Source organism: Hibiscus syriacus, unplaced genomic scaffold, assembly GCF_006381635.1.
Source record: "Hibiscus syriacus cultivar Baekdansim isolate YM2019G1 unplaced genomic scaffold, ASM638163v2 tig00117012_pilon, whole genome shotgun sequence".
In the NCBI taxonomy this organism is placed as follows: Eukaryota; Viridiplantae; Streptophyta; class Magnoliopsida; order Malvales; family Malvaceae; genus Hibiscus; species Hibiscus syriacus.
Window position 1 is genome coordinate 1,642,746 of NW_024063524.1, and position 19,190 is coordinate 1,661,935.

At 36.2% G+C, this 19,190-nt stretch overlaps 2 protein-coding genes and 1 pseudogene across 2 annotated transcripts; all 3 read right to left on the reverse strand.

Moving 5' to 3' along the window:
- Window positions 1-7,316: 7,316 nt before the first annotated feature.
- Window positions 7,317-7,748, reverse strand: LOC120195356 (uncharacterized mitochondrial protein AtMg00820-like). The gene has a single exon (XM_039197411.1). The coding sequence runs from the start codon at window positions 7,746-7,748 to the stop codon at window positions 7,317-7,319; it is 432 nt and encodes a 143-aa protein (XP_039053342.1).
- A 2,138-nt stretch (window positions 7,749-9,886) lies between these two features.
- On the reverse strand, window positions 9,887-11,989 carry LOC120195357. The gene is made up of 9 exons (XM_039197412.1): window positions 11,892-11,989; window positions 11,819-11,860; window positions 11,574-11,773; window positions 11,279-11,476; window positions 11,074-11,208; window positions 10,909-10,980; window positions 10,582-10,782; window positions 10,357-10,459; window positions 9,887-10,131 (listed from the first exon to the last, which is right to left on the reverse strand). Exons 2-9 carry the CDS (start codon window positions 11,850-11,852, stop codon window positions 9,887-9,889), a joined length of 1,188 nt encoding a protein of 395 aa, XP_039053343.1. The 5' UTR covers window positions 11,853-11,860; window positions 11,892-11,989.
- A 5,653-nt stretch (window positions 11,990-17,642) lies between these two features.
- The window catches only part of LOC120195333, a 48,667-nt pseudogene continuing 47,119 nt past the window's right edge, over window positions 17,643-19,190 (reverse strand).

Genomic DNA, 19,190 nt, shown 5'->3' on the forward strand with positions numbered 1-19,190 from the left:
AAATTGTAATAATGGATGGTTTAGAGGGCATTTTGGTCATTTACAAGAAAATGAATTTAAATTTATTATTTAGTATGGTATTAAAGCTAAGGGAAAAGGGAAAGTAAATACAAAAGCTAATTCATTTTCTTCTTCTTTCATGTGGGTAAAGCCTCCTCCATAGCTCCAAAGGTGAGCTTCAATTAATCAGTTTTCCTTTTCATTGTGGGTTGTTTTTACAACCTTAAGTGATATAGAAGCTTAAGGAATGATTAAATAAGATTAAAACTATGAAATGGAGGAAATATTGGAGATTTTAGAAAATGGGTTTTGTAATGATATGTTAGTATATTAGTGTTTATTGATGTTTACTGGTAGATTTGACTTGCCAAAGAGTAAATGAGAGATTAGAAGCATTATATAGGATTAAGAACATATTAGAAAAAGTGGTGTGATTATTAGAATTGAATGTTTTGAAAAATGTTAGATGTTTTAAGAGGCTAAATGAAGGAATGTTAGTATGGATAGTTAAAGAAGAGTTTAATTGTATTGTGTGTATAAATATAACAAAATTTGATCCTATTTGGGGTGATAATCGGGTTGAAAACTGGAAATTCTGGGCACATGTTTCGGTACTGATAAAATAGTACCGATATAGGGTAAAATGGGATGAATTTGCTAAGTATTATCGATACCGAAGGAAAGGTATCGATACCATTTCAAACAGAATGCAAAAATGGTATCGATACCATAGTATGGTAGTATCTATACCTTGGTATGAGTATCGATACTGAAGAGCCAGAAATTATAAGATATGTTAAAAGAGTTATAGAAAAGTTAATAATAAGTTCTTTTGAGTAATGTTTAAGTGTAATTGTTAGGAAATATACTAATAATTGATATTGTACATGTATTTAATGGATGTTTGGGTAGATCGAAATCAAAATCCTGAAATAAGCAAAACGAAGGGCAAAGGCAAAGTACTGAGTAAGCAGCTTGGCATTTTGGATACAGTAACGAAGATAGCCAGGTGAGTACATTTAATTGTGTAACTATATGATGTATTAATCATATATGTATGACTGTTTAAAATGTATGTGGTGATTACCAAATCAGTACTACGTGTGCATTTCACGGAATTCATCCTATATGGATAAATAACCGTTTCGACATTAAGTGTGCATTTCACGGAATTCATCCTATGTTGATGAATAATCGTTTCAGCACTAATTGTACATTTCACGGAATTCATCCTATGTGGATGAATAACCGTTTCGGCACTAAGTGTGCATTTCACGGAATTATCCTATGTGGATGAATAATCGTTTCGACACTATATGTGCAAAACACATAATTCATAATATGTTTATGAATGACCGTATGGCACTATGGGCGCATTTTAAAGAAATGTTAATAAATGGAAATAACGAATTGGTATTTGATCGATAAAGAATAACGATATATATTGATTTCATTGTATGATTAGTGTTTGCCTCACTATTTAATACTTAACGTGTGTTTATTTCACGCGTAGGTTGAATACAAACTGAGTAAGAAGATTATTGGACATCTAAGCCAGAGTTGCCTCATCAGTAGGCGTATGGCATACCTGTCTACTTTTGATATATTTTAGTTGGCATGTAATATGTCTTAGTAAAAATGCTCTGAATAGTATTTGGATTAAACTGTTGTAAAATGGTGATGTGTTTGAACATTTCTTTTATTCGTCTAATTAAGTAATGTATGTTTTTATAAGTGAATTAAATGTTTTATAAAACGAAACAAAATTTTATGGGTTTTTGAATGAGGAACAATAATAATAGTGATGTAACATTTGCATCTCGTATACGGAAGGGTATACGGGAGATGGGTGTTACAGTTTAAGTCAGACAGGCCGATCAATATGATGTTCCCTGTAGATGTATCGCATCGCCAAATGAAACAAAAAATTGAGAGAAAACTTGGAGCTTTTGTTTCATGTTTTTGTTATCGACACCTTATCTCCTTAAATCCAATGACATATGGAATAATTCAGTTTGATGATGATGACGATGTTGCTGCTATGGTTGGACTTCATTAATCATCAGATAATAATATGGTGGAGATGTACATGGAAATGACGAATGCAACTGAGATTCTGACGTCATCAGTACCAGCTCGAAGAACAGAATAAGTAGGACCCTCTCAACCACATGGAAGTTATGGTGATGAGAAGCTTTTTGGATGGTTGATGAAAGCCTTTATGAATTTAGCGAGGATGATAAAGACATTGTTTCATTGGTAGACGATGACGACACATCATTAGTTGATGAGTCCGATATTGTTGAGGCTGCTTCAGAGGGACAAGGTTTGGATGTTGAGGCGGATGTATGGGAGGCAGCTGTTTCACGATGTCATGGATTACAAAATGCTCTAAATGTTTGGGCAAGGACAGACCTTGAACCTAAATTCAATCATTATGATTTGCCTTGGTATCATCATGCAGTTGCAATGCATGAAATTAACTACAATGATATGCGGATCCTGAAATATTTGATATGTCATAGTTATGTGCTGCCCACTGGGGTTCTTCAAATGAGTGGTCATCTGAGTTGGCCATTGGGTCTCAGTTTGAAACAAAAAAGAGGCACAACTAGCAATCAAAGAGTATTGTATCAAAGCTCATCTTCAATTCTATGTCGCGGAGACAGATCAAAAAACTTATTTCGTAAGGTGTATACACCATGATGTTGGCTGTAAATGGAGGATACGAGTATCATACCTAGAAGATGTTGTGGGAAATCACAAGGTTCAATACAGAGAACGCATGTAAAATGACCTCATTGACACAAGATCACATATATTTAGATTCGAATGTCATATTCTCTTATGTGAAGATATTGGTGGAAAAAAATCCAAGAGTGATCGTTATGTGTTAGTGGCATCCATTCAGAATACATTTGGTTATATTCCGACTTGATCCCACCCACTTCTTTCCCACGCAGCTCGACTCTCCATCGATGGTTGATATGCACCATATCCACCATAACTTTCTTGCGATGAATAATAATTGGTGGAAGCATAAGATGAAGATGTTGACGAAGATGATGATTTTTCCCATATTTTCCCTTCATTATTTCCCACTCGGACCGCCCCCCGACGTTGTCAAGTATGGTTTCTCATTTGCTTCATAATTTTGGAGGTAGGAGAAACATTGAAATCAAAATCATCGGGTTGTACCTCGAAACAATTAGGTAATCGTAAATGTCTATTTTTCATTCATATATGAATGTAGCATGCTTCCTTGGCCAATATTTGGTTCCCACACGTATCTACTTTATGCAAATTGTCAATGTTATATATTAACATTTCTATCGGTTGGTGAAACCCAAATTGTCGCAAAACTCTATTGGTGGTATGGATCTCAAAAATTATGAAATGGAGCAATGGTGTTATGGCACACTATGTGTCCATCCTTCAAAGAACATTGGCGGTAGACACCGTTGGATATCCAACTCATAATAAGGCATCCAATTAAACTGTCAAAAGTATTATGTTAGTATAATTAAACAATTAATATTACAATTTGAAAGTTAATGCAAAAAATACAAAAATTTACCGCATGTCTACCGGCGATATCAATTCTCATCTGAATATCTACTTTGGTTGCACCCGACAACTTTGTATCGATTATTCGATGTCGCCATCTAAAAAATTACGTTATTTATTATCATTTTCAAAATATTTAAATAAATATAATAAAATATGAAAACTTTAAATATATGAATTTACCTTGTGGCTAGAGGAAACTCCATAGGAACGAATGTAATAGGCGTCATAAACGAGAGACAATACCACGCTCATAATTGGAGAAAAACTAAACAACCTGCTACATCTGCTTTTTTTCCTCTAACGACTATGGTCACCTTACATAGTTCACGATACAAAAACACCAAAATTACAGAACCCCAATTATATTGGCGACATACAACGAAATCCTCCATTACCGGAAGATATTGGGTGTGCACCAAATTGCCCAATTTATCCGGTAACAAGATCCCTCCAATCTACGTCAAAAGATATGCTCAAGCTACATATATCACCTCTTGCTCCGTGATTGTTCATCTACTCTAAATTCTCTTTTCAACCATGTCATTCGTACCAGCAACCCATCAATGACATCAATTGGAGCTTATTTCCCAATAAATTTGAAATAACATTATTTACCTTATAAGTGTTGCGAAGCACCAATGACATACCATTAATCGGAACCCGAGTTGATACGCGACATCTTCCAAAGTTATCGTCACTTCACCACAAGGTAAATGAAACGTATGCATTTCGGGCCTCCTACGCTCAATCAACGCTGATATCAGTGACAACATCACCTTAAATCCGTGAAGAAACGTCGCTCCATATAATCTGGATTATGAAAGATATATCACCATCCGCTGATGTGGCTCTTCATTCTTCATTCCTCGATGACGAATGGTTCGTTCTTCTCGCTACAATTTGAAAATAAATTATTTAATACAATTACATAAATAATTATTATAATATTATACTTTTGTCAAAACTAAAATGAAATAAAACAAATTAAACTTACTGTTGTCAACTCGATCGACAAAATATGAACTTCATCAAGACGTAACATTTCTTATCTTGAGGTCATTTTAACACAAATTTTTCAACACAAAAGTTTTTGTTCTCAGTAAAATGTTTGATTACAAGTTAAAAATTTATCCAACCCAAACCTCTATTTATACTACTCTACCCAATGGCTAGTTTTTCAAACTGAAAATAGCCGTTGGAACTCGTCACACCGACGTGATGAGTTCTATTGATATTTAAAAAAAAATTCGATTGTTTAACAACGATCAATTCAACGGTCAAAAAATTGAAAATTATACCCGTTGGAACTCAACACACCGGCGTGACAAGTTCTATGGCAATAAAATATTATTTTAATTTCTTTTAAAATATTACAAATAAAAAAAATTTTTTATTAGGACTCGTTACGCCGGTGTGACAAGTCCCTCAAGAATTTTTTTTAATCAGGATGTAGGGCCCTCCTGACACGGCCCATTAAAAATTATATTCCGGTGTGACGAGTTCTATGAGGACTGATCAATTTACCATAGATCCCAAATTAAATGTTTGGATGCTCTAATGGGCCAAAAGTTTTGCCCGGGTGCCGTAATGAGCCAATTTCCCCCCACGGCCACCCACACTGATATAAAGCTTTCAACCATATCTCATTTTCTATCACTGTCAGCTTTTTTATGCCACTCTTATTCTGGTCCTCCACACAACAAGAATCATTTTCACATCATATATATATATGGGCAAACAAATCTCTAGTCGTTATAGTGTATATATGGAAATTCTTTGTGATTAATGATATGGATGCCATTTCATTATAATAATTGGACTACACAATAACAAGAATATATTAATTTAATAATTTGTTGGAATCATAGTAAAAACATACGGAAATAAAATCTCCATATTTGATACTTGTAGGATTTCAGGAATCTTTGACATAAATCTTGTAAGAGGATCTTGACGTCTGATATGATTCCAGGAATATTATCTGCAGAAAAAAACCAGTAAACAACAAATCTTAGCTGGGAGAGAATGGACGGACAAATGTTTGCTTAGACTCTTTACTCGATACCCTTTTCCGATAACCATTTCCAATACATATCCGGATTCCAGTACGGAAATCGTCCATGACCTTAAAGGAATACGTAAAACTTCAAAAAATGAATATATGCACCTCTAGATGTTGGGACCTGTTGAGAAATCAACTGCTTTGTAAACTTCAAGGAATACATTCAAAATGTACATACACGAGCTCATCACCTGCTGTTATATACAGCTTACAATGCTATAGTTAAGCTAACTACTGTAACTACACTAACAACATTAAGCAACAAACTAACTACCATAACTACTAACTAACATCAAGAACCCGAGCCTCAGCTATACTTAACATTCTCCCTACTTTTTTTCTTTCCCCAAGAAACGATTGAACATTAAGCTTTGCACGAAAAAGCTCAAACTGTGTTGTTGACAAGGACTTAGTCAAGCCATCAACCACTTGATGACTAGAAGGAACATAATTCACCAAAACAAGCTTGGCTGCAACTTTCTCTCGAACAAAATGCACATCCAGCTCTACGTGCTTTATTTTAGCATGGTACACTGGATTCGCAGTTATGGCTATTGTACTATTGTTGTCACACCAAACCACAGGAATCTTCAAATGCTGCACTCTCATATCTATAAGCAGTGCACTCACCCATGTTGTTTCAGCAGTAGCATCTGCAACACTCCTGTACTTAGCTTCCATGGTGGATTGAGACACTGACTTTTGTTTTTTCGAACTCCACATAACTAGATTCTTGCCAACAAAGATGCAATTTCCTGTGATGGATTTTCGGTCATCTGTATTGCCACCCTATTTAGCATCAACAAAGGCTACAACATGTATTCTTGCCACTGCTGGTGCTATAACCAGACCATGGTTAAGTGTTCCTACCAAATATCATAGAATTTGCTTAATAGTTACAAAGTACTCATGTCTTGGTGCATGCATGTATTGTGCGCACTAAATGCGATGTCTGGACGTGTGTGGTAAGCATAAAGTAGTGCACCTACAATACTGCGATACTCATACGCATTAGAAAGAAGTTCACCATCATCCTGTGCAAGCCTCGACGTTACCAGAATAGGAGTGGATACAGCTCCTGCATTATGCATCTTAGACTTCATCAGTAATTCCAACAGAAACTTGCGTTGACTAAGAATTAATGTCTCTCCACATCTTTTAACCTCAATACCAAGAAAGTAACTAAGTTCTCCAAGATCCTTTAAAGCAAATTCACCACTCAACAACTTCACCACTTCTTCAATCTGAGCATTTGATTCGCTTGTGATCACTATGTCATCAACATATACTAGTATATACACATACATCCCTTGAATGCAACGTATAAACAAAGAAATGTTTGTTTTGGATTCTTTGAACCCTATTTGCATCAGACAATGCTTTAGTTTTGTATGCCAACAGCGTGGTACCTATTTCAAGCCATACAAAGCCTTCTGAAGCTTACACTAACAAAGTACCATCAGGAGCCCTTTGCTCGAACCCAGTGGCTGCTGCATTAAGAATCTTCATGCAAGTCTCCATACAAGAAGGCATTGTTAATATCAATCTGACACAACTGCCAGCCCCTTGTTATAGCCAAGGATAATATCACATTAAGTGTAGCAAACTTCACTACTGGACTGAAAGTTTCATTGAAGTCAACCCTTGGAACCTGAGAATACCCTCGTGCTACAAGCCGTTCTTTTTATCGACTAATGGATCCATCTGGATTCTTTTTCACTTTGAATAACCACTTGCAACCCACTACTGGCCTTCCTTTAGGCAGCGAGACAAGTGACCATGTACCATTCGCCTGCAATGCTTCAAGCTTAGCAAGTATAACATTTTTCAAATGTGGTGACTGCAGAGCCTTATGCACATTGACATGCTCCATCGTGTCATAGGTGACAGAATACACTTTGGGCTTGAAAACACCACACTTGCTTCTCGTGAGCATGGGGTGACGATTTATTATAGTCGCAACATCATTTCCTGCTTCTGAATCCATACTATCATGAACACCTAAGTCTTCATTAGCTTGTTGAACATTACTATCATTATGTTGGACATCAAGTGCATTATGTTTATTACTTTCAACATTTACACTCGAGATCTCATCCTCAGCTATGTTTGCCATATCTACATGATTTGAACTCTCCCTCAAACTGATAGGTATTGGTTCGACACCCACAACAACACCACCAGTTTATAATTTGCTAACATCTATAACAAGCTCAAGAGAGCTTGATTTAGAGCTTGTAATACCAGTTGAAACATGAGAGGTACCAGAACTCATAAATGGACAAATTGCCTCATCAAAAACCATATGTCTCGATATATAAACCCTCCTATCTGTAGCAAGACACATATATCCCTTATGTTGTGGGTTGTACCCTAAGAATGTGCATGATTGAGACCTGAATTCAAGCTTGTGCCTCTGAAATAATCTTAAATGCGGATAACACTTACATCCAAATACCCTCATTGATTCATATTCGGGTTTCTTTCCCCACAACTTCTCAAGAGGAGATACACCATCTAAAACCTTTGTTGGCAATCGATTGATGATGTAAACAACAGTAACTGTAGCATAATACCATAAACTCAGAGGCATTACAACTTGAGCCAAGAGCACTAAAGCCAACTCCATAATATGCATGTGTTTCCTCTCAACTACTCCATTCTGTTCAGGGGCATGCTACTCGATGAACACAAGCTTTGAACAGAAAAAGACTCATGTACTCACCACCCCAATTGCTTTGAACATCTTTGATAGACACACCAAACTGGTTCAACACCATCTTCTGGAATTGTTTAAACACAACCACAACTTGTGATTTATCTGTTAGAAAATATACAAAATAGTGCCTCGAATATACATCCACAAATGATAGGTAATACCGATAACCATTAGATGTTACATGAGTTGGTCCCAAACACAAGCTGAAACGGTTCATTGTAGACAGTAATAGAGTCAAAAAAGGCAGTTTATGACTTTTACCAATGCAACAAGCTTCACACATGTTATTCATATCCTTTGAAAGCATTACATCAATTGTTTTACAAGCATTTGCAACTTTGTTATACGTTGCATGTCCTAATCGACAATGTCAAAGACTGAAATTGTTTGCAGCAACAATTGAATGAGAAGCAGCACTTGTTCAAGCACTTGAAACTGAGCCTCCAGAGAAAACATACAGACCACCCTCAACTCGTCCACGCAGTAAAACTTCCTTGGTAGTAATGTCACGAACACAACACCCATCAGCATGGAACTCAAAATACACTCCATTGTCCCTAGCAAACTTGGACACCGAGAGTAGATTTTGTGTTATTCTAGGCACATAAAACAGACCATTTAGCAACAATGGTCTAGTTGAAGTTTCTAGGGTAACATTACCAACCATATTAACATGTAAAGAAAGGCCATCACTGACCATAAGCTTACATGGGCCACCACGTTCTACCCGACGAGCAATATTACCTGACTTTGGTGTCACATGATGCGTGGCACCTGAATCTACCACCCACTCATCTTGAGCTGGTCCAGAAGGCACATGATCACGAGAAACACCCTCTGTCCCCGACTGAGATCACGAGTTATTCAAACAACACTCACAACCAATATTGTCATACGAGACATTGTTAGCACTCGCAGTGGAGACTGACCAGTGTTAGAAGTTACAATGTGGAAATTCTCATAATACCGATGCCAACACCGGTCAACGAGATGACATGGCTTCCCATACAACTGACATTGAACCCGTGATCTTCCTCATCCACAACTAGACCTTCCAAATCTCGCACCAGAATGCGTTGGCTGACAAGATCGATGATACTGTGAGTATGAGTGTGAACCATCCTTAGCTTATTCAAACCCTCGAGCAACATTCGCACCTGCCAAGATTACCTCTTCTTGAGCAGCAAATCCTGCTAACTGCATCTCAGCCATTCGTGCATACTCTCCATTCGTAGTAATCACTTCCATGAAGGGTTGATACTCTTGAGGTAACCCTTTTAAAATGCTTGCTATCCGACCAACCGTGGGAATGGTACTGCCACAAGATGCCAAGGCATCGCACGTTTCTTTAACACGAGACAAATACACCCGCATACTATCTTAACCTTTCTTGAGGGATTGTAGCTTGCAGTGTAGGTTCATAACTGCTGTCGAGATCTGGTAGCAAAGAATTGCAACACGGTGTTCCAGACTGCAGAGGTAGTCTCAGCTCCAACAAATTGAGACAGTAGATGATTGCTAATAGTGGACAGCAACTAGGAAGCCAAGGAACTGTCTTGTGCCACAAAATCTTCATAATCTTCATTCGGAATCATTGCACCATTTTCATCATCAACCAACTCAGGTGGAGGCTTTAATGCACCAGTAAGCAATCGTTCAAGACGATGACTGTGCACAGTAAGTAACACTTGCTGTTTCCATAACAGAAAATTCATTTCATCGAGCACCACATTAATCTTTTTGTTTGTAAACATCTTGATTTTGCTGGAGGATGAAAGAACTTCACCAAACAACATGATCAAGCAGCAAAAGAACAAGAAAGGTCACCATAATATTTGGCGATTGATACCATGTTGAGAAATCAACTGCTTTGTAAACTTCAAGTAATACATTCAAAATGTACATACACGAGCTCATCACCTGCTGTTATATACAACTTACAATGCGAAGTAGTTAAGCTAACTACTGTAACTACACTAACAACATTAAGCAACAAACTAACTACCACAACTACTAACATCAAGAACCCGAGCCTCAGCTATACTTAACATGACCAAAATTGTTTGATCACTCTTAAGAAGACCCCAAATTGTGCACACTTTGAGGGCCTAGAGGATCAGTGTTCCAAGTTGAGAATGGTTGTAGTTGCTGCAATATATATGATTTTGACACAATTAAGACGTCAACAGAACCATAAATTCATGCATGAGAATGAGTACGAATAAATTACAGTGATGCAGGATGAGCCAAGAGCTTGTTCTGGGATAGATAAAGAAGTACTTGCATTCATTCCTTCTGTGACCGTTCGGGGAGGGTTCATTGTTGCATCCAACATGCAAATTACAGCTTCCTTTTTCAACTGAAGAAAGGCCAAACCAGCCGTTTCCAGTGATGTAATGGCTGCTGGAAATTTGGCGACATAAGCAGCAAACTGATTCATTGCACCATTATTTAAACCACAAGTCAGTCATACAAGAAGTTGCATGTTTTTTTAATCCACTTTTCCTCCAATGATCAGTGACAAAAGAACAATTAGGGGAGCCTGTTTTTTTCTTACCGCTTTCATCTGTAGGTGTTCGACATTGAATTCTACTGTTGGATTTAGAGCAGCAAGTTTCATAGACAAGAACTGCATGAACGTCATAAGTTAAGACAGAGAGCTTTTGTCCTAATAAAAATGTTCAAAGGCTAACAACATTGACCATATGTCTTATCTGACTACCTCAACTTGTTTATGCAGAGATTGAACATAGTTGATTATTTCATCAAGCATTCCACCCTTTCCAGTGATGTTATTACAACCTGGGACTAAATCTTGCAAGCATTTCATCTTCTTACTGATCTTTTCCCTTCTTGCCTGTAACATACAAAAGGTTGATTTTAGTTGAAAATAAAAACCCAAAATTCTAAAACAAAAAACCCCATACTCTTTCTGCCAAACTGTGAATATCAGTAGCCTGGCCCCTACGTGCCCTTACATGAATGTAATCTGGCTTCTGCTGAGCCTTCGAATTCTCCATTGAAGAGTCTCTTGAAACATCCGTACTGCATTTCGTTTTGGACTCGGATTCCATTTCCATCTCTCCTTTGATCCTCTTGTCTTTACATTTATCATCTACAACAGTCTGCATAGCAAAAACTGAATAGATTTGTCTTTGATCCAACAACAAGAAGAAAAAGTCTCAAAATGAACAAATTTACGGTTAATACATAGTGCCAAACCTCTGTTTTTCTCTTGTTGAAGCTCTTTCTTCCAGTTGGAGACTCCATTGTTATACAGTCACCAAAATCCGGTCCTGATGCTGAATAGTTCATAAAATTGTTAAAATCATCACTACCCTGATGAAACCCTCCATTGGAACCCTGAAACTGAGGCACTGGATTTGGACATAACTCAGTAGGATTGTCATTTTGGACCACATGGTTTTGCTGCAATTTCAACCTTGCCTGTTGTCTCTCAAGTTCTGTAATGTCCATCCCATTATGAACACAGTTTTCCATGGAGTGCACACCATGTAACATCTCTGGTCAATTTATAGGGAGGAGAAATGGGATTTCTTTATTTATTTCTCTCTAGTTGATAGTGAGGTGAAGAGCTGATGATGAATTTATAAAGAAAAGGGCTTTTGCATAGAAGATGAATATTATAATGAATGTAAGCCACTAACAAGAGCTTGTGGCTATGGGACCCCAATGACATAACCGCCATGTCGGAATGTCCGTTTATTACAGAAAACGGCGAGGTTGAAAACGGGGTACCAGGTTTGGTTCTGGTTGATGTCACAGTCTTTTCAAGATTTGGTGTAACTCACTCAAATCAATAGTGATATTTCGAGCCTTTCAGAAGCAGATTAAAAAGACAAGAAAAAGCTTAGATTTGGTGTGGTTTCAACGTCATACTGCCTTTAGCTCTAAAACTCAAGTTGCTTGATGAAACTTTTAATTAAAGTCCCTTTATCATGTTAAAATTTGAGATTTAATCTGACGATTATAATATAACATAATTCAGTCCGGTACTTCTATATCTTTATTAGCACATCTAAATTGGTATCATTATTAGTTACTGATATTAAATTAATGACATTGTTTTTGTTTTTTTACATTATTCGATTACATGGTCGGTTAGGGGAATGAGTAAAAATTCAATCCATCATGTTTAATAAAAAATGAATCTCCATGTTTGCTTAATGCTCGAGGCAATCTGGATGAAGAGCAGATTGCAAAACAAGATAGACTGCCATATCCTGTGAGTGATTCAGGGACCAACCTGTTAAATACAAGTACTTTACAGGTATATGTATATATGCATGTGCGAGTGTTTTTCTTCCTATATAGCTTGAAGCTCATTGATGAGGATAAGGTTTAGGGTAAGGATATATATCTGTTTCTCCAGGCAAAGAATATATGCATGGATACACTGACTGGATTATATGAGTGACCCACCGACAATGTGTGCTGAAGTAGGGCAAAATAAAAACAATTCCCACCAACCATCTCCCTTATTTACTACCCTCTAAAACAACTAACATCAATTCGTAATGTAATACAATATAAAGGACCAAATACCTTGTAACGGGTTTGTTCCAGTAATCGTTATTGAGCTGCACGATCATACTTATAATGGAGTGCAAGAACTGAAGAACAATATGAGATTACCAATTAGGGGATGTTTGGATCATGGAATGTGAGATTCCCATGGGAATATAATCCACATTCCCATGTTTGGTTAGCCGGGAATCAAATTCCTGATAATGTTTTATTACCAATAGTAGATTTTTTGGGGTATATTACCGGGAATGTCATTACTTCTATTTCCTTAGGTATTGTTGGATTACCGACGTTTTGTGTTAAAATGCCCTTAATGTTTTTTCAAAAATATCATTCTTCTGTCATTGAATAATAAAAATTATACGAAGGTTAAATTACGAATTTATCCTTAAACTATTTTAGATTTACAAAAAAATCTATAATTAAAATTTTATATGAAGTTCAGGAGTTAAAATAAAATTTTATCATTTCATTAAACCTTTTTATACTGTCAATTTTGTAAAAATATATATATATAAATTTTATGAATTTAAATTTTTAAAGAAAATATATAAATATTTTTCAACTTGTTAAAAATAAATATATAATAAGGACAATTTAGTCAAATATACATTATACTAATCTTTTATTCCTTTAACCAAACACAGTAATCTTACATTACTGCTAAAACAACCAAACACAAAATACAACATTCTCAGTAATTCTATTCCTAGTAATCTTACATTTCCACTGGTAATTTTACATTCCGTGAACCAAATACACCCTATGGTATTAGGGTAGGGTAAGGGGGGTGTTGAAGGTCTTTCACCAACTTCATATTGGTATGTCTCAACAGGATTTGGCCATCAATATGAAGGCTCCCTAGTCTTCAATAACCTGACCATTTCCTATTGTCCCCATTCCCCAATGCCAACTCATTGAAGTAACCTACCATTGATCCAAAACTTGTCCACCATTTTCGAAGAAAAAATCGAAGCTAAAAAAACCGCTACATGTCTCTAATTGTTATTTAAAAAGAAGGTATAAAGAAAATGAAACGAGACATGTGACGGTTTCTTTAACTTGCTTACGAAGTTAAAAACCTATGCCACAAATAGAAAGAACCTCTTAGTGCTTCTTTAAGAAAACCAGGATTAGATGTGAAAGAATAGAGAAGCTTCGGTATGCGAACATGTTTTTGGGGCAGTTGGTGAATAGAATCAATCAGTGCTACAACAAAAGTAAAATTTAAGAAGGCAAAACGTTTGTGAATAGAATCAATGCAATTAGGATTGTAAATGAGACGAGACAGATAGCGAGCTACTCAGATCAACTCGATCAAGGCTTGATAAATACTCGGATCGAATGGACTCGACTCGAGCTCGAGCCCGACTCGAGTTCTTAACAAGCCGAAACGAGCTACTAGATATTCGACTCGAAAAGCTCGTGAGCAGCTTGAAAAAATGTTATATTATAATTTTATATTTTTTAAATTACATTATAAAAAATTTATTAAAAATACATTATTGATAATTATAAAATTTTAAAAATATATTAAAATTCTATAATACAACTACCCTCAAATTTTAATTTTTTTTAATAAACCAACCCAAGTCCAATTGTTACAATGTATATTACTAAAAGAAAAATAAAAGCCCATTTAATTAAGCACATGTTAGATTACACCCTAAACCCTATACTCTAAACCATAAACCATAAATCTTAAACCCTAAACCCTTAATATGATTATGTGATAGGGGTTAAGTTATGCATATGAAGGTAACATACAAATTATGCAAAATGAAATTAATGAAATTAACCAGGGTTTATATGTAAATAAACTAATAAATCACACTTGGTCAAATCAATCAATAGGTCCATTATCAAAATAAACGGTGATCAAAACATAAAATAAAAATAAATTAACAACCCCGAATCATAAAAACGTAAACCTTGATTAATGACGAAATTAGAAGATTACAAATATAACAGGTCCTAAAATGCTAATGCTTCATTTCTAAAACACGGGCTACCCCTAGTCCTCAAAGCGCTGTCGTTTTGGTACTACTTAAAGTTACGTCGTTTTGGTCGTTGGAATATATAGGAAACTTAGGGTGAAACGCTTAACCTAAATCATTTCCTCATCTCTCCTCAATGAGACACAACCCGCCGCTCTCTCATCTCCCTACCTTCTATCATTTTCCTCGCTCAACCCTAACAGAGACCCACAACCTCCGTGGCTTTAGCCGCCTAGTGCTCCGATGTGGAGCTTAAACTTCACCTAAACAGATTCCGGTGACAACCTTTATAAAAAAACATCCCCAAAACCTTAAACTTAAACCCATAATACCCTCGTAAATACCCAGATTCACCACCCCGTAGCCCTGCCAGACCACAACACCGCGGCCTTCGTCGTCCCAACGAGCTCCGATGAAAAGCCCTAACGCCCGGACCACTCTTTCCTCACTGGCCTAGGCAAGAAACCCAAACTTATTGAACCTCTCCTCTCCCCACAAACCCCAACAGCTAACCTAAAAAACCCCTCAAATCCCTAAAACCCGCGATTTAAATCCCACATGCACGACTGGAAAACCATAAAAGATAAAGGGTTTACCTTCCATTAGATGAGATCATGGATCCTAGCGAAGGCGACGATAGGTTATGGGTTAGAAAAGTAAGTTTTCTATTTTGCTCGATGGTGGGTTTGGTTGACAATGGATTATTCCTGTTGATTTTTCATGTTTTTTACCTTGTTGCTTGGTTGTTCCTGATGGCTTGTAGTTTCTAGTTTTTCCTGGTTGGTCACTATTTTTTTGGTTCTATGTCTTTCGTTTCCTTTGATGTGTGTTTTCTGGTTTTTCTCTTGATGATAGCTGATGATCGATTCTTGTTTCTTGGTTGCTTTTATCTTCCTTCTTTTCCCATCCCCTTGCATCATCGGAGAACAAAAACAAGTATTTTATCTATGGATGTTCATGGAGGTGATGTTACATCTAGTGGTTTGTATGAGCTTTTGCAAGACGTTTTTAGTGGAGAAACATCTGTACTGCATGTGAAGTCTGAACTTGATTCATATTTGGGTCTCAAGATTACAGTTCCGTTCTCTATTGTCTCAAACAGGTGATAAACAATAAACAGAACCGTAGAGACTCTCTGTAAAGTTATTTTTTTAATTTGACACGTTTTTGGTTTGTAATTGTTTGAGAAGGTTGAAGTTGATAAACCTGTTGCTAGTCGTTCAGCATCAGCTGAGATTTATGTTTTGGGGCTAAGGTATAAAGCCCCTGCAAAGATTGTCCATATTTTTTTGACTTCAAGCATCTGTTTTAGGGATCAATAAAAACACAAAAGTAGGTTTTTATTTCATTTTATGTTTCAAACTCTCTCCTTTACCCCATTGATTGTATCTATTCTCATCTTTTTTTCTTTCTGCACGTGTTTGATGTAGGTGATTGATGTACTTAGGGTAAGTAAACAAAATAGACATCGTGATGGGTAAGTTTTCCATTTATCATACAACAATGTAACTACTTTGTTCATATTTTGGTAAATATTTTCAAGTGTTTACTTTGTTTCTAACTACATGCCGACCACAAGTATGAAGATGGGGAGACAATCTCGAAGAAGGTGTCTACTTCTACTGACTTCATTTGGTCTGATTCTCCTCTTGAAATCCTTGGTTTGGTTACTACCATAACCTTTGAGGATCCAACTTCATTGCCTATTAAGGATCACAGTTCTACCTCATAAGAGGTGATTATCTTTTCAATATTTCTAGTCTTACCTGCCTTAAAACTTGTCGTCACTTAATTTGCTAGTGTCTTGACAGGTCAAAGCTCTTTGTGATGATTTGCGTGTTCTACGAAAGCAGGATTTCAAGTATCTTTTAAAGTAAGAAACATAATTGTTTTTAGTTTTTCCCTTTTGAGATTTTTAAGTCAAAACAATTTGTGATAATAAGAAAATATGTGAGTAAAACTATAATCAGAGCACTAGGTACATACTACTGTCAGTGGGAACTTAATTTGACATGTTGCAATCTTTTGTAAGTAAACTTGACATGTTGCTTCCATCTTTTGTAAGTAAGCTTAACTGGTTGATATCATTTTTTGTATTATTTTTTTAAGTAAACATGCAGCTATCATGATATTGTTATCTTTTGTAAGAAAAATAGTGTCATCTTATATAAATTTGGATATGTTGTCATATTTTTCATCTTTTTATAAATTTAGATGTGTTGTCATATTTTGTAAACTTTCAATATATTTGAAGTTTTAAAAACTTCAAATCTTATATTAATTATCCTAAATTCTTGTAATTGTATTTTTATTTTTTTAGATTTTTATAGTTCATACATTTATATTATAATGTATTGGTGATGGTTGATTAAAGGGAAAATTATTTATATTTTTAAATGCAATATAAGATTTTGTAGGTTTAAATTCGAGTTTGAGTTCGAGCTTGAACCGAGTTCGAGCTTGAATCGAGCTTGAATTGAGCTCAAAATCGAGCTTCAATCGAGATCGATTCTCGAGCTTCAATCGAGATCGAGTCTCGAGCTTCAATCGAGCTCCTGTTTTTTTTTTTGAGTTCGAGCCTTTTCGAGTTCGAGTCGAGTTTCAATAATATATTTCGAGTTCGAGCTGAGCTTCATAAGTTTTAGCTCGCGAGTTTTCGAGTCGAGCCTACGTTTAAAGTTTTCGAGTTCGAGTTGAGCTCAGCAATACTCGAACTCGACTCGGCTCGTTTACACCCCTAAATGCAATCACTAGAATAAAACATAAAAATACCTAGAGTTTTGATCATGGTCCACTAATTTAGCCATCGCCAACACCATGAAAGCGTGACTTAACTACCACTAAATTAGCCATATTAAAACAACATAACAAACATCTATCTTTGCCATGGCCAAAAACAAACGAACATGGTTCAAGGAAAGTAAATTATTTCCTAAAATTAAGGCACTAACACAAGTTTAACAAATGCATACTTAACACCACTAAACACAGCTAATGCACTTAAACAACCGAACATGTAGAATGTTCTACCATCATGATTAAGTTATATGGATGACCTGAAATCTGATCATCAATATTAAAAGCAAGAAGATAACTAGAACACTAGATTTGTGTTGGTCCAAGGGAAATAAGATACAAGGAAAAATCCAACACTAGCCAAAAACTGTACATTCTGAAGAATTATACAATCAGAAAATGATATAAGATTCCATCATTCAAATAATAATAATCAAACCTAAGAAACTAGATAATGAAAATTAGTGTAGGAGCCAGACAAAATCACTAACTAACTACGTTTAGTAATATTGTGATGGTATGTTCCCAAATTCCGTTAAGCAAATCCATCCCATGGAAGGGGAAAGAATCTTGCCAGGGAGATTACTAACCCGAATGTGAAAAGAGAGCAGAAAATCCCAGTTTCATTTCTTCCTTCTATGTGCACTAGATCTTGAGAACATCGGCAGTTTCAGTCCGAACAATGACTTATGAGACTTCTTGTCTTTAGAGTGGTTGTTAGCATCTTTGGATGTGACATCATCAGATTGAACATCACCATGGTTGGTATCTCTAAGCAGCCACAGCAATTCCATCGCACTTGCCTTTCCTTTATCACTCCCATTAACAGAAACATCGAAAAGGGAAGGGAATAAATCACATTGATCCATCACTAATTGCCAATATTCAACACGTTGAGAGCACAATGTGAGGAGAATAGCCAGTACATGTTCTTGGTCCTCATGACTACCGGTCTCAATTAACATGGCAATAGAAGTAATGCATCCCTGAGTTTCAGTAATAGGAAGCCGGGCCTTTTGGTTATTGCACAAATTTCTCAACACTACTATGCAGTGCCTTGCAAGAGTAGCGTCTTCTAGGAACGGGACAAACTTTGGGATGCATTCCAAAGATGCTAAATTGGAACAAATGTCGTAGCTTGAGGACAGATTGTGCAAAATTTTAATTACTCGCACCCGGAACTCTGATCTTCAAGTCAAGAATATTTAAAATGGAACTAAGAGCACCGGATGCAGCAACCTTAGATTTGCAACTACTTTGGCCAGACAATACTTCTATAATGTCAAGAACCTCCTTAATCACTTCCGAGTTGAGAGAAAATGACAGCAGGCTATATGCATCTTCATTTAAGTACTGTATGCCATTCCTGCAAGAACCTCACAAAAATGAAAAAGTCACAAATAAGCCCCTTTATTTCAAAAGCTCTATGTCCATAAACTAGGTAAAGTATGATAAAGGAGATTAAATGTCACTTTAAATTATTATTTTTATAATAAGG